The sequence below is a fragment of the Hyperolius riggenbachi genome, chromosome 2 (assembly GCF_040937935.1).
Source record: "Hyperolius riggenbachi isolate aHypRig1 chromosome 2, aHypRig1.pri, whole genome shotgun sequence".
Lineage (NCBI taxonomy): Eukaryota > Metazoa > Chordata > Amphibia > Anura > Hyperoliidae > Hyperolius > Hyperolius riggenbachi.
In genome coordinates this window covers 101,893,334-101,907,935 of record NC_090647.1, presented here as the reverse complement: position 1 = coordinate 101,907,935, position 14,602 = coordinate 101,893,334, and the positions used below count along the sequence as shown (strand labels likewise).

At 44.5% G+C, this 14,602-nt stretch overlaps 1 protein-coding gene across 3 annotated transcripts in view; it reads left to right on the top strand.

Moving 5' to 3' along the window:
* Positions 1–13,794, top strand: part of RNASEH2B (ribonuclease H2 subunit B) — a 36,783-nt gene extending 22,989 nt beyond the window's left edge. For 2 of the 3 annotated variants that reach the window (XM_068267130.1, XM_068267129.1), the window contains exons 7-11: positions 549–654; positions 7,106–7,187; positions 9,056–9,098; positions 11,516–11,590; positions 13,540–13,794. In XM_068267130.1, coding sequence (XP_068123231.1) covers positions 549–654; positions 7,106–7,187; positions 9,056–9,098; positions 11,516–11,590; positions 13,540–13,647 — 414 coding nt within the window. In that variant the 3' untranslated portion in view covers positions 13,648–13,794. The remainder of the gene's footprint in view (positions 1–548; positions 655–7,105; positions 7,188–9,055; positions 9,099–11,515; positions 11,591–13,539) is intronic. The other variant, XM_068267131.1, reaches the window with a different exon arrangement.
* Positions 13,795–14,602: the final 808 nt, after the last annotated feature.

The following is a 14,602-nucleotide window of genomic DNA, read 5'->3' as shown; positions in this document are numbered from 1 at the left end:
ACAGTGTGCTGACTAGGAACCTGATAGGGGGCAATGGTTGCAATGGGGGGTATGGTTGATATTGTGGTAAAACACCTCCCACAGTGTGATGTCAGGACCTAGGTCCTGTCTGTGAACCTTGTTGCATTGTGGGAAATAACATCTGTTTCCAGCTGCCAAGCAACCAGTATCTCCCTCTCTGCATAAGTATATCTATTAAAAAAAAAGGTAAAACCTTTTAGCCTATCGCATTGTTAGGGGGTGTGGTTATAGATAATGGCAAAATGTGTTCTGCAGGTTGTAAGTTATTTTGCACATGCACAAAACAAAATGCATAAGATGTGAACAAGCCCATTCACTTACATGGGTTGTAAGCATGTGGGAAACCGTATGCATGTAGCATCAAGAAATTCAATAGCTGATTAACTGAACAACTTGATTGACTACTGGTTCATTGTTTAGGGATTTCCGTGTTGCATTTAAATGGTAGAGCTTTTAAAAGCCATGTAATATACGCAGAGAGATGAGTACTTCTGTTTTGAAGATGTTGCCTCCTTGTTTATTTCTAGGTTGATCAGACCGTTACAGTTTTAAAGAGAAGTGAGGTCAGTGTGGGGGGAGGAGTCCAGTCTGCCAGCTTTATAAGGATTAAGCAGGAAGTTGACGTAAAGGAAGGTAAGTGTAACTTAAGGAGCCTTTTACACTTGCAGTTGAAACTTGCATTGCATTACCCTATTTTACTGCAAGGGGCTGCAAAAGCAATGGAAGTTTATGGAGACTTTCACACTTATTGCGGTCCGTTGCAGTGGTTGCAGTGTGTGATAAGTATCCCATTCGACGCAAGGGCTGCAGTGCGTTACCGCAAGCACTGCACTTAACGCACAGAGCTAATGCAAGTCTATGGGCGACGCACGTTGTGTAAACGACTGAGTGCATCACAGCAAGCATGCGCAGACTGACGGAATCCCAGGGAGTATGACCCGGAATGGGGGGGGGCGGTGCTATGCATATGACCTTCTCAGCACGCTCTGGCGCAGGGTTATATGGTTGACTTTTTTGTGTTTTCTATTGAGACAGGAGCATCACATTGAAAAGAATAAGTGTAAAATGTGCCTAAAGGGAACTCATACGTAAAAATATTTAAAACGACCCCCCCCCCCCCCCCATCCCAAGACAAGCTTCCAAAAGATGTCTTCTTTGGGGTCGGGGGGTGCAATCTTAAACTTGCCTACGGATCTTCTCCATAGCCCCCATCTCCATGAGGGTGTCCATCTTGTAGCTATCACTGTTGTACGCCTGCAGTTCAAAGTACCCACAAATCCAGCGTGTTCCTGGCTGCTGGTGTATGCCGGAAGATGTAGTGTGCCTGGCCGCTGGTGTATACCAAGAGATAAAGTGTTCCTGGTCGCTGGTGCATGCCGGAAGATGTAGTGTGCCCGGCCGCTGGTGTATACCAAGAGATGAAGTGTGCCCGGCCGCTGGTGTATACCGAGAGAAGAAGTGTGCCCGGCCGCTGGTGTATACCGAGAGAAGAAGTGTGCCCGGCCGCTGGTGTATACCGAGAGATGAAGTGTGCCCGGCCGCTGGTGTATACCGAGAGATGAAGTGTGCCCGGCCGCTGGTGTATACCGAGAGATGAAGTTTGCCCGGCCGCTGGTGTATACCGAGAGATGAAGTGTGCCCGGCCGCTGGGGTATACCGAGAGATGAAGTGTGCCCGGCCGCTCGGGTATACCGAGAGATGAAGTGTGCCCGGCCGCTGGGGTATACCGAGAGATGAAGTGTGCCCGGCCGCTGGTGTATACCGAGAGATGAAGTGTGCCCGGCCGCTGGGGTATACCAAGAGATGAAGTGTGCCCGGCCACTGGTGTATACTGAGAGATGAAGTGTGCCCGGCCGCTTGCGTAATTTGGGAGATGTAGCGTACCGGGCCACTGGTGTATGTCGGGACACCTCCCATTTCTGCCTTTTGGCCATGACAGTCACTTTCATCTAAACACAAGAATTGAAGTCCACAATCGCCATATTTATAAGCAGCAGGAACTACAGCAGCGAATCAAGCAAAAATGGAGCTGGAAATTAGGGCGCACCTGGTACCGCCATAGGCCGTAATGTGAATTACAGCCATAGTGCCCTCAGTCAGTAATTTGGGCGCTGTCAAGAGACCAAATTACGATAAAAACAGCGTAATTTGTTTACCAGCAAAAGCTGGCAGCCAAATTATGTCTTACCCCCTGAGTCCATGGCGGCCTGGAGGGGGAATAGTAATTAACGCTGCTGGGAATTTTTCAGTAGCAGGCTGAGCCATTTTTTGGCTTTTCCTGACGCCTTAATTACATATACATCTGCAGCAGACCCTTTAACCACTTAAAGCGGACCCAAACCAAACATTTTTTTAATTAAAAATATTTAGTTGCACCACTCTGACACATACAAAGATAAATAAACACTCCTTCAAACCTATGATCATTTCAGTGCATGCTTTTCACCCTTCTCTTTTCATAGCTAGGATTATACTGGGGGCAGCCATTAGCAATTCCTCCATTGCCAGACACCATCTACTCCACCAGTTTGCCGGAAAAATCCCGGCAATTTGAAAGGAAGGGAGGGGTTCCTCCAATAAATGTAAAATATTTTATATTTGTCATCATGCAGCTGAAAAAGGGCTGCTATTTATTATTATAATTTAGAAAATAGATTTTATTTCTGAAATCTTGTATTTTTAATTTGGGTCCATTTTAAGGACTGCAGTCATAAAACCCCTTAAGGACCAGAGCCAATTTTTTTCCATTCAGACCACTGCAGCTTTAACGGTTTATTGCTTGGTCATACAACCTACCATCTAAATGAATTTTACCTGCTTTTCTTGTCACTAATACAGCTTTCTTTTGGTGCTATTTGATTGCTGCTGCGATTTTTACTTTTTATTATATTCATAAAAAAAGACATGAATTTTTTCAGAAAAATGACTTTTTTTACTTTCTGTGCTGACATTTTTCAAATAAAGTAACATTTCCTATACATTTGAGCGCAAAAGTTATTCTGCTACTAGGGTTGCCAGGTCGGCTGATGGAGAAAACCGGACAGGGGGTGGAGTTAGGGGTGGAGTTAGGGGCGGAGTCAGAAGCGCACTTTTATGTAGAGTGGGGCTAAGCAATGGGCTTTTTAAAAAAAAAAATTATAGTATTTATATCGCACTGACATCTTCTGCAGCACATTACAGAGTACATAGCCATGTCACTAACTGTCCTCACCAGTAGTACTGGTCCAGTGCACATAAGAGACAGCTTTTCACCAGTAAATGCACATTATAAGAGACACCTTTTCGCCAGTAAATGCACATAATAAGAGACAGCTTTTCCCCAGTAAATGCACAAGAGACAGCTTTTCACCAGTAAATGCACATAATAAGACACATCTTTTCACCAGTAAATGCACATAATAAGAGACAGCTTTTCACCAGTAAATGCACAAAAGAGACAGCTTTTCACCACTAAATGCACATAATGACAAACAGCCAGTGTTCCCAGTATATGTAGCCAGGGATATATGTGCCCAGTATATGTAGCCAGGGGGTATATATGTCCCAGTATATGTAGCCAGGGGGTATATGTGCCCAGAATAGGTAGCCAGGGGCTATATGTGCCCAGAATAGGTCAGGTAGCCAGGTGCCCCCCCCCCCCCTCCCTGCAGGAGGAGAACAGTGCAGCAGAGAGAGAGCTGGGAGCAGCGGTGGAGAAGGGGGGCAATCTCCCCCCCCTTCCCTCACCTTAGGGTGCTCTCTCTCCCCCGCTGTCTCCTCCAATATGATGTGCAGGCTGGCGGGTGGCTGCGGGCGGAACTTACCTCTGTGTCGCAGGCGACGGAAGTTCGGGTCCCGCAGCCGCTGAGATTCGACTCAAAAAAGATCCGGATCAAAGATTCGAATCATTCATGAGCCGGACAACACTATTCAGACTGATTAGTGTTGTCCGGCTCATGAATGATTCGGATCTTTGATCCGGATCTTTTTTGAGTCGAATCTCAGCGGCTGCGGGACCCGAACTTCCGGCGCTGGAGCGACACAGAGGTAAGTTCCGCCTGCAGCCACTCGCCAGCCTGCACATCATCCTGGAGGAGACAGCGGGGGAGAGAGAGCACCCTAAGGTGAGGGAAGGGGGGGGGGAGATTTCCCCCCTTCTCCACCGCTGCTCCCAGCTCTCTCTCTGCTGCGCTGTTCTCCTCCTGCGCTGCGGGGGGGGGGCTCTAAACCGGACAACTTAATTGTCCGGTTTAGCATGCCTTTTTGCACCGGACACAGCGCACAAAAACCAGACTGTCCGGTGTAAAACCGGACACCTGGCAACCCTATCTGCTACATGTCTTTGATAAAAAAAAAAAAAAACATTCAGTGTATATTTATTGGTTTGGGTAAAAAAAAAAAAAGTAATAGCGTTTACAAACTATGGTGCAAAAAGTGAATTTTCCCATTTTGAAGCATCTCCGACTTTTCTGAGCACCTGTCATGTTTCATGAGGTACTAAAATTCCAGGATAGTATAAATACCCCCCAAATGACCCCATTTTGGAAAGAAGACATCCCAAAGTATTCACTGAGAGGCATTGTGAGTTCATAGAAGATTTTATTTTTTGTCAAAAGTTAGCGGAAAATGACACTTTGTGACAAAAAAACAGGGAAAAAAAAGTTTCCATTTCTTCTAATTTGCATACAAAAAAAAATGAAATCTGCCACGGACTCACTATGTTCCTCTCTGAATACCTTGAAGTGTCTACTTTCCAAAATGGGGTCATTTGTGGGGCGTGTTTACTGTCCTGACATTTTGGGGGGTGCTAAATTGTAAGCACCCCTGTAAAGCCTAAAGGTGCTTATTAGACCTAGGGCCCCTTAGCGCAGTTAGGCTGCAAAAAAGTGCCACACATGTGGTATTGCCGTACTCGGGAGAAGTAGTATAATGTGTTTTGGGGTGTATTTTTACACATACCCATGCTGGGTGGGAGAAATATCTCTGTAAATGACAATTTATTTATTTTATTTTTTTTACACACAATTGACCATTTACAGAGATATTTCTCCCACTCAGCATGGGTATGTGTAAAAATACACCCCAAAACACATTATACTACTTCTCCTGAGTACGGCAATACCACATGTGTGCCACTTTTTTGCACCCTAACTGCGCTAAGGGGCCCAAAGTCCAATGAGTACCTTTAGAATTTCACAGGTCATTTTGCGACATTTGGTTTCAAGACTACTCCTCACGGTTTAGGGCCCCTAAAATGCCAGGGCAGTATAGGAACCCCACAAATGACCCCATTTTAGAAAGAAGACACCCCAAGGTATTCCGTTAGGCGTATGGTGAGTTCATAGAAGATTTTATTTTTTGTCACAAGTAAGCGGAAATTGATTTTAATTGTTTTTTTTTCACAAAGTGTCATTTTCCGCTAACTTGTGAAAAATTTAACTTTGTGAAAAAACAATAAAAATCAATTTCCACTAACTTTTGACAAAAAATAAAATCTTCTATAGACGCTTCATACACCTAACAGAATACCTTGGGGTGTCTTTTTTCTAAAAAGGGGTCACTTGTGGAGTTACTATACTATACTGCCCTGGCATTTTACGGGCCCAAGTCTGGAAACCAAATGTCTCAAAATGACTGTTCAGGGGTATAAGCATCTGCAAATTTTGATGGCAGGTGGTCTATGAGGGGGCGAATTTTGTGGAACCGGTCATAAGCAGGGTGGCCTCTTACATGACAGGTTGTATTGGGCCTGATCTGATGGATAGGAGTGCTGGGGGTGTGACAGGAGGTGATTGATGGGTGTCTAAGGTGGTGGTTAGAGGGGAAAATAGATGCAATCCACTGGGGAGGTGATCTGAGGGGGATCTGAGGCTTTGGCCGAGTGATCAGGAGCCCACACGGGGCAAATTAGAGCCTGATTTGATGGGTAGGTGTGCTAGGGGGTGACAGGTGGTGACAGGAGGTGATTGATGGGTGTCTCAAGGTGTGATTAGTGGGGGGAATAGATGCAAGCAATGCACTGGCGAGGTCATCAGGGCTGGGGTCTGAGGGTGTGGGCGGGTGATTGGGTGCCCTAGGGGCAGATAGGGGTCTAATCTGATGGGTAGCAGTGACAGGTGGTGACAGGGGGTGATTGATGGGTAATTAGTGGGTGTTTGGAGGAGAGAACAGATGTAAACAGTGCACTTGGGAGGTGATCTGACGTCGGGTCTGCAGGCGATCTAATGGTGTGGGTGGGTGATCAGATTGCCGCAAGGGGCAGGTTAGGGGCTGATTGATGGGTGGCAGTGACGGGGTGATTGATGGGTGATTGACAGGTGATCAGGGGGGATAGATGCATACAGTACACAGGGGGAGGGGGGTCTGGGGAGAATCTGAGGGGTGGGGGGGGGGTGATCAGGAGTCCCCAGGGGGCAGTTTAGGGACTAAAAAAAAAAATAGCGTTGACAGATAGTGACAGGGAGTGATTGATGGGTGATTAGGGGGGTGATTGGGTGCAAACAGTGGTCTGGGGGGTGGGCAGGGGGGGGGGGTCTGAGGGGTGCTGTGGGCGATCAGGGGGCAGATCAGTGTGTTTGGGTGCAGACTAGGGTGGCTGCAGCCTGCCCTGGTGGGCCCTCGGACACTGGGACCACCAGGGCAGGAGGCATCCTGTATAATACACTTTGTAAACATTACAAAGCGTATTATACGCTTCTGATGCGGCGATCGTCGGGTTAACAACCCGCCGGCGCTTCCGATTGGCCGGCGGGTTGACGTCGCGGGTGGGCGGAGCCTATTGCCGGCGGATGCGCGCGTATCCCAGCGCGATCCCCGGCAAAACAGTGCCCCAGGACCCAACGCCATTCTGCGTTACGTGGTCCTGGGGCTGCCACTTTGCCGCCGCCAATCTGCAGTAGGCGGTCGGCAAGTGGTTAAGCAGTACCGCCTATGCATACTATTTGGATACACCCATTTGACTACACCATTGCTCCAGTTGTAACAAACCTAGTGCTAACACGTAATGTTATATAGAAGCAGTGTATCAGAAACTTCAGAATATTTAGACATTGAATTGAATGTGAAAATGATTTCTATAATTTTTTTTTTTCATTATTTTGGGCAGAGGACTACACCCGCTATGCTCATGGATTGATATCAGAGTACATACCAGAAGATCTGCGCACTGAGCTTTCCCAGTATCTAAAGTTAGTATTTGTGTATTGTCTGCAGAGAGCTTTTCCGTTAAGATGTGCTACTATATTTTAGAATTACCAAGTTTTTGTGTGTGTGTAAACAGAGGCGCCAATGTAGTATAAAATATGTATTAAAACCAATTTAAAGTGTGTGTGTGTGGGGAGGGGGGGGGGGGGTAGAGGTTTGCTTACTTCCCCACAGATGTCACAATGGTAACATATCAGTAAAGAAGTACAATCATTTATTCCCAACTTCAATAAAATCTGCAACACGTTTTGTGGGTCAGAAGCCTGCTTCCTCAGGCAAGGTACAAAAAAGGAGCAACTGTTGTGGTGTCAGGACGAATGACAGCGACTCTGTCTACCAAAAGTTGGGGCTCTCTTTTTGAAAGTATATTTCATTCATTTGTTTAAAATGGGGGGAAAGGTTAAAACATTAGAAATTCTTAAAATCCCCAATTAGGGCATAGCATTTTTAAGATCCCCTTCCTTTCGCCCCTTTACACAAAGTGGTAAATTTAAAAAAATACACACCTATTCATTCTAAAAGGACTTACAAGGCCAACTGTGTAAAAAAAGTTAATTACTTGCCTCTCCGTTTCAGGCACGGAGGACGCCGTCCGCGCCCTCCGTGCCGCTCCGCCGGGTCCCCCTGCTCATTATCCCACCCGGGCCGGCTCCCGACCCCACGGCCCGGGTCGGGCTCTCCTTCCCCTCCAAAGATGTCCGCTTCCTCTGGCCGCGGCTGCGCAGTCCGCCTGGCCGCAAATGCGGCTGCGCAGCTCTAGGGCCAACCCCTCCGATCCACGCTACGTAGCACCGTAGCAGTAACCCTGAACGTAGTTTTTTTTGCTGCATGCAGCTAGCACTTTGCTATCTGCGTGAGCACACCGATCGCCGCCGCGCCGATTCGCCGCTATCCGCCGCGAATGTAGCTACATGATTTTAAAAACACCGGCTGTGCTGCCCCCTGGCAGTTTTTAATAGACCGCCAGGAGGGTTAATTATTAGTAATTTTGCCATATTGCCCTTTTTAAAGCAGCAGGGACAGCCATATTATCCCAGGAAAAAAAACATATATAAGTAGATAAATACTTGTTGTACTTAACATATGTACTGTACTTTTTTACTCTTACTCTTTTTATTCTGAGAAAAATACGTGAGCACAGCAGAGATCATATTTTCAGCAGCTTCGCACTGCTCTCAGCCAATCAGTGAGGAGTAGGAATGTGGGAGGGGAGATAAGCTTTCCTCTCCCTGGCAATGTACCAAATAGCGCTAGGCTGACAGAGATCAGATTTATTACAGCAGAAACATGTATGATTATATTGGAATGCTTACAATGCAGGGTCAGGTTGTAGACTGCAAAATAAACTCAGAGCCGTGGGTAAATGGAATTTGATTTTTATGGCTTACCATCCTGCTTTAATTAATCGGCATGATTAGGAATGGTGACAGTAGGCCAACAGGAGCGCTTTAGTCGGGGAGGAAGGGGTGGGCACAGATTGACTAGCTTCATGCCCTATTCAAAAAACAAAACCATTTAAATTAAAGAAAAATAAACTAAACTTACGTCAGACCAAACAGACTTGCGTCACAAGATTTGGACATAGGCTCACTTTATGCCGATGTAGGAAATCTGCCATCCTTCCATCTTGTCTTTTCATGGGACCATTACAAACATGTTGGTACGTCGTTTAAATAATGGGCATTTTGCTGGCACCAATTGCAAATTGATTTGTGTGGCATTTTTTTTCTGAACACCACTGAGAAGGGCCACTGTACATCGGGAAATCACCTAAATCGGAGTACTTGTGGCTTGTTCTTGATCATCCTAATATTTTTTTATTTTTTTACGATTTTCTTTTTTTGTATTGTAGCCTGCCTGAAATCTCCAGCCCCACCCCTGAACCCCCCACAAAGGTACGTTTGCAGAATATGTGCTTTGTGTGTTCGGTGTAGAGGCGTACCAAGGGCTCTTGACATCTGCAGTAAGCCAGGAAAATATTACGCACAATAGTCACATGGAGACAAGAGTGCAGAAGCAGAGAAGGATGCATTAGACCACTTTACTGTACTGATTCAGGTGCTCCATGCTGAACTAAGGGTGAAGTCTGTTGGTTCCTACCTGTTAACAGCACCTGGTACTCTGAACCTACTTCCCTTCAGCACGCCTCTGTTCTTTGGTAATCAATGAGTTGTAAGGTTTTCTCTGCTTTCACCAATCTCACGGACTAAACCTTTCCCTATTCTGTGTGTAATGCTCTAACATAGCACTTTCTCTGTCAGAAGCAAAGCTTGACCACTTCAGTACCATAAGTCTCTGGCCCCTTAAAGACCAGAGACTTGTGGGTAAAAAAACAGGGCTCACTGACATCATGCCGCACTGACCCATCTCTCTCACGGTTTGTGCCACTTGTGCGCCGCTGAAGCCCACTCGCTCCATTGTCATTAGGACAGCACAGCTCCGTGAGCTGGTCAGGAGCCGATTTCATTGGCTCCTGACCCTGTGATCGCTGTGAGCCAATGTGATCACAGGGTCAGGAGCCAATGAAATCAGCTCCTAAGAGTCTCACAGAGCTCTGCTCTCACATTGACAGCAGAACGAGCAGGCTGTAGCAGCGGGAGCATGCAGCGTGGTAATTGAAATCTACGCCTTGGCAGGAATAACAGGTTCCAACAGGACGTACATTTCAATTAGCCCTGTCCGGAAGAGGTTAATATTTGTAGTTTCTGGTGCTTAATTGTTGATCATTTGTGGTTTATTCCTTGCTTGCATTAACCCTGCTATGAAGACCTTATTTACTACAAAAACATTTTTTAACAATCAGTAAGGTGGTAATTATCAGCAACCGTGAAAATCTGGCCCGCATTTTCTAAAAAAAAAAAAAAAAAAAAAAGTTTGAAATGCAATTGTGGTGCCTCCTTAGAGCTGCCCATTCACTGATCATTCTACAACCCTCTCTATGGTCCGATATGACCTACCGGTAAGTAAAAGTTACAAGTCATCACCGGCTAATGATAGCCTGTGTTGCCTTTGTGGGGTTTTTTTTTTGGGGGGGGGGGGGGGGGTTATGAAAGTATTTTTAACCATAGCTGCAAAGTCTATTTTTTAAGCCAAAAAAATACTTTTATTTTTCTTAAAAATCTTAGCTGTTTAAAAAAAAAAAAAAAAATTTTTTTAGAACTATCATCTATCCTTTCTTTTTTAGTAAGTGCACAAATTAATTTTTGTATATATTTTTTAGATGTCACTGTTTCTAAAATGTGTGGCATTTGCCAATAAATTTTTTTTTTTTCCTTATTATTATTTTTTTAAAGGAGTTATCAGGGAAAAAAGTAAAAATGAGCTTTACTCACCTGGGGCTTTCTCCAGCCCCTTGCAGCCGACTGTCCCATGCTGTCACCTCCACTGTCTCGCTCTCGCCGCTTGGTATTCAGGCCGACCGCGGGGTTGGCCTTACTGCGGCTGCTCAAAGTGCCGCTGTCAATTATGGCCACGTGGGCCGCGGCGAACTGCCCAGGCACAGCTGCAGTAAGGCTGACCCCGCGGTGGGCCTGAATACCGAGCGGTGAGAGCGGGACAGCGGCGGGGAACGGAGGTGACAGCATGGGACAGTTACCGTGGGACAGATACTTTTTTCCCCGATAACTCCTTTAAGCCAATGAACAGCATTAGTAAAGTGTATACAGTAATGTGTAAATGTATATTAATATGCAAAGTCTATACATATAATTGCATAACAAGACTTTGCTGCCTAGATGGTATTTTAAAACCTCTTAATAAAATGCCTTTTAAGCCACCAGCAAGCAAGAAAATACTCAAAATAATTTTGATCGTTCTTTTTCACCTACTTTTTGTTACTTATTCAATTGCAAAGTGCTGAAAAGTTATTTCAAATAAAAGATGAAAAATGATGATCTAGAAGAAAATTCAGGAGAAAAGTTAATTGCATATTGGCCATTATATCATATTTAACAAGTTATATTACCTCAGACTAAATTTAACATACAAGCTGTTGCTGGTGTTGATTATGTATTTTTTTGCCACTGATGAGACATGAGGATGTTGGCACATTGTAGTGTTACGCCCCCTTGTGCACCATAGTGAGTAGGTGCAGGCGCCTGCTATTCCCACAAAGCAGTGGTGTACAAATGTGTGGGCTTTTCTAAGAAGCTGTGCAAGCTATTCCATATGGGATGTAATACTTTTATTCCCATTTTACCTGATGAAGAAAGCAATAGAAAAATGTATTGCAAAGGAGAGAAAATCAGTGGCAAATGTGTTTTCTGAAAGCGAGTTATGGGTGGTAAATTGTTGAGCACTTCCCCATTTGCAGAGAAGAAAGATTTCTGACAAGCCTGTGGAAGCAGACGACGACTATACAAAATATAACTCTACTGCAGCGAAAAAGGTGACCGTTTTATTTTCCCACTTCTGTGTGATTGCAATTACACAGTATGCACATAGCAACCAGAACTAATGTATGTAATATGAAGCATCCATAGTCAGACCTGCCGATTCATATAATCCCTTGTATCATAATGTTTTCTTCATGTGTAGCCAGAGGGCGTTCCCAGCTAGCTTTATTTTAATGATTCTTGAGCAGTTACAAATTAATACTAACGAGCTGTTGTGTATGACCTGCTCACTGTTTATTTGGCGTTATGCCGTGTTCTAGTATACTTGTATCAGATATTCAGATATTTGCTGTTAAAAAAATGGCGTCTTCCCATGGAAATGGATGGGGCTGGCTCTTGGTTGTAAATATGGTCTATTATTTCTAGTTTAGACCATTACCCTCTGCATTCTGAAACCTCACTCCTGAGTAATATAAAAGCCCACACCGTGCATATAAAGAAAGCAGGGCAGCTTATCTGTGTCTGGAAGCTGGGCCTCTGTGTTTTCTGGCAGCCCCTTCAGAGTCGTACTACATGGAGCCAGAGACTTTCTGTTCCCTCCTTTGTATTACTGGTTCCCTCCCATCTCTCAGCCTGATCAATGGTTGGAATTTGTGTGCTTTGGAAGCTGACAGCAATTAGTTAACCTGCAAGCAATTGCTGATTAAAAATGCAGAAATGGAGATGAGCTCATTAACTCCAGGATCCAGAGGGGTGATGGCAATGTAGTAATTGTAGTAATACAATTCAGTCCTTTGCAAAGAGTGAGCTCTAAACATGGCTAATTTTGCCAAATGAATGCATCCATCTGATAAATGAAGTGTTGCTGGGCATACACGGCGTCGAGGGGAGGCTTATCAATCGATTGATAATATCCGACGTGTCTGATCACCGCGGGGACCGATTCCGCGCTCGATCCCCGTGGGCGGACAATAGCGGCAAATCGAGCGGGAGATAAGAAGCGCTGGCGGGGACGAGCGGGAATCGATTCGCACGCGTGGACGGGCGGAGACGCGGCGGGGGTCGATCCGGTGGCTAATCGGCCGCCGGATCGACCCGTGTATGCATTACAGGTCTGCTTTAAAGTGGCACTTCTTCATTGCTCTAAAATATTATTTCCATCATAAAACCTAATACCACCCCAAAAAAAAGTGGTAGAAGAGCAGCATTCAAATAGTTAACACAGGACTTTCTTTTTCAGTGGGCAGTTTATGGCTGCATGATGTGATATCTTTTATTTACTAATTGTAGCTCACAAAGGAATGTAAACATTAGCAGCATGCTGGAACTGAGCTGCCACACATAGTAAAAGCAGACAGCGTAGAAATGATCATTAGATTTTAATATATAAATACTGCAGCTACGCAAAAAATACAATGACAGTTTTCCCAAAGTACAGATAAACTGTACTTTGGGAACTTGTAATTTGTAAACGGACAAAATTATGCACAAAAGCAAATATGGTAACTATGGGTAATACAAAGCAGGAAAACACATTTTTATTGAATATTAAGTATTTTTCCACTTTAAGTTTGTCATTGATTCAGCTACGCTTCTTTCTGCTTGTGCTTTCTTTATTTGCTGGGTCTATCCTGATCTATATGATTCAATGTGCTTTTCCATTGCTGTGATTGCAAAACTTTTAATGGTACATAGAGATTTAGTTTGCCCATAGATATATACTTTTTGTTTGAAGTTCAGTTTATTTCTGTTTGCCAGCATTGATAAGCTGTTGTACTGACAAAATCCAGAACCATATCCCTCTGGCTTCAGTTGTCCTTTACAGGACCAATACAGCGAAAAAAAGTACGATTAGTTAAAATATGACAGAACAGACAGGGTTTGGACATGTTCATCTCCTCATGTGTTTTCTTTGTTTTCAAAAACATTTCCTAAACGGCCGTTGCTATGTCTGTTCTAGGCTGATTTGTTGTTTTTTGCTTGTGTATTGTTGCATTTGTAGGCCAACAGTAAGATGACGTCAGCCCAGAAATCCCTGGCTAAAGTGGACAAGACTGGCATGAAAAGCATAGCCTCATTTTTTAGTCCGAAGGGGAAAGCCGCAAAATAGATGGCTGCAAATTTGTAACATTTTTTTATTTGTTTAAAAAAAAAAAAAGTTATGTATAAATTGTTCTTTTCCCATTTGTTTTGAAACAGAGCATTTATTTTATATGCTGTGAAAGTTAACTTTTGTATTAAATACTTAATCATTGGATATTTGTTTTTGTTTTTTTTGTAAAATCACTTCTTTACGTGGCTTTCAAACTACATACATTTTAAATGATGTTGATCATAACAGTAAACATCGGTTGAAATAGGAATTAATTATCAACTTTAGTCCAGCAAGGAAGAGCACTACACAACCTGGGCTGTGGAGTCGGTACAAAAAAACATCCACCTCGGACTCCTCAGCTTATGAAACCTCCAACTCTGAATATAGGTACCCAAAATTGCTCCAACTCCACAGCCCTGTACACAACTGTGTCATCATATGGAAATGCAATTGATAAAGTGGCAAGCAAATGTTTCGGCTACTGATTTAGATAAAGTTTCTCTTTGATTGTTAACATGGGCACAGCTACTGTCGCTTGTAGCAGTCGGGACCCGATAGATAAAGCAACCGTTCCAGGCACAAGTGCATCCACACGCTGCCTGACTATACAATTGTTATGAAGAGGCGCAGTACCACTATCAAAGCGGTACTTCCAGTAGTCTTGTATGGGCACTGCCATGAACAGTGTCAGCAGGGCCATCTCTGCTGAGGAAAATGCAGCTGCAGCACAAGAAGTCCTCTGTCAGATTATGGCGCTCTGCTGCTGCTTCACTTGCTTGTGCTGCCCCGCCCCTCTCTTTCCGAGTGTCTCTGACACACAGCCTATTTCTCGACTGCTTACTTTGAAAGCATGAATCCAGGAAGGGCTGCTGTGGGCTGGCATGAAACAGGAGCTTGCCATGTAAACATACACAGAAGAGGGGACCTGGGAAATGGAGAGCTGTATTATCGGTAAATACCTCAGATGGAG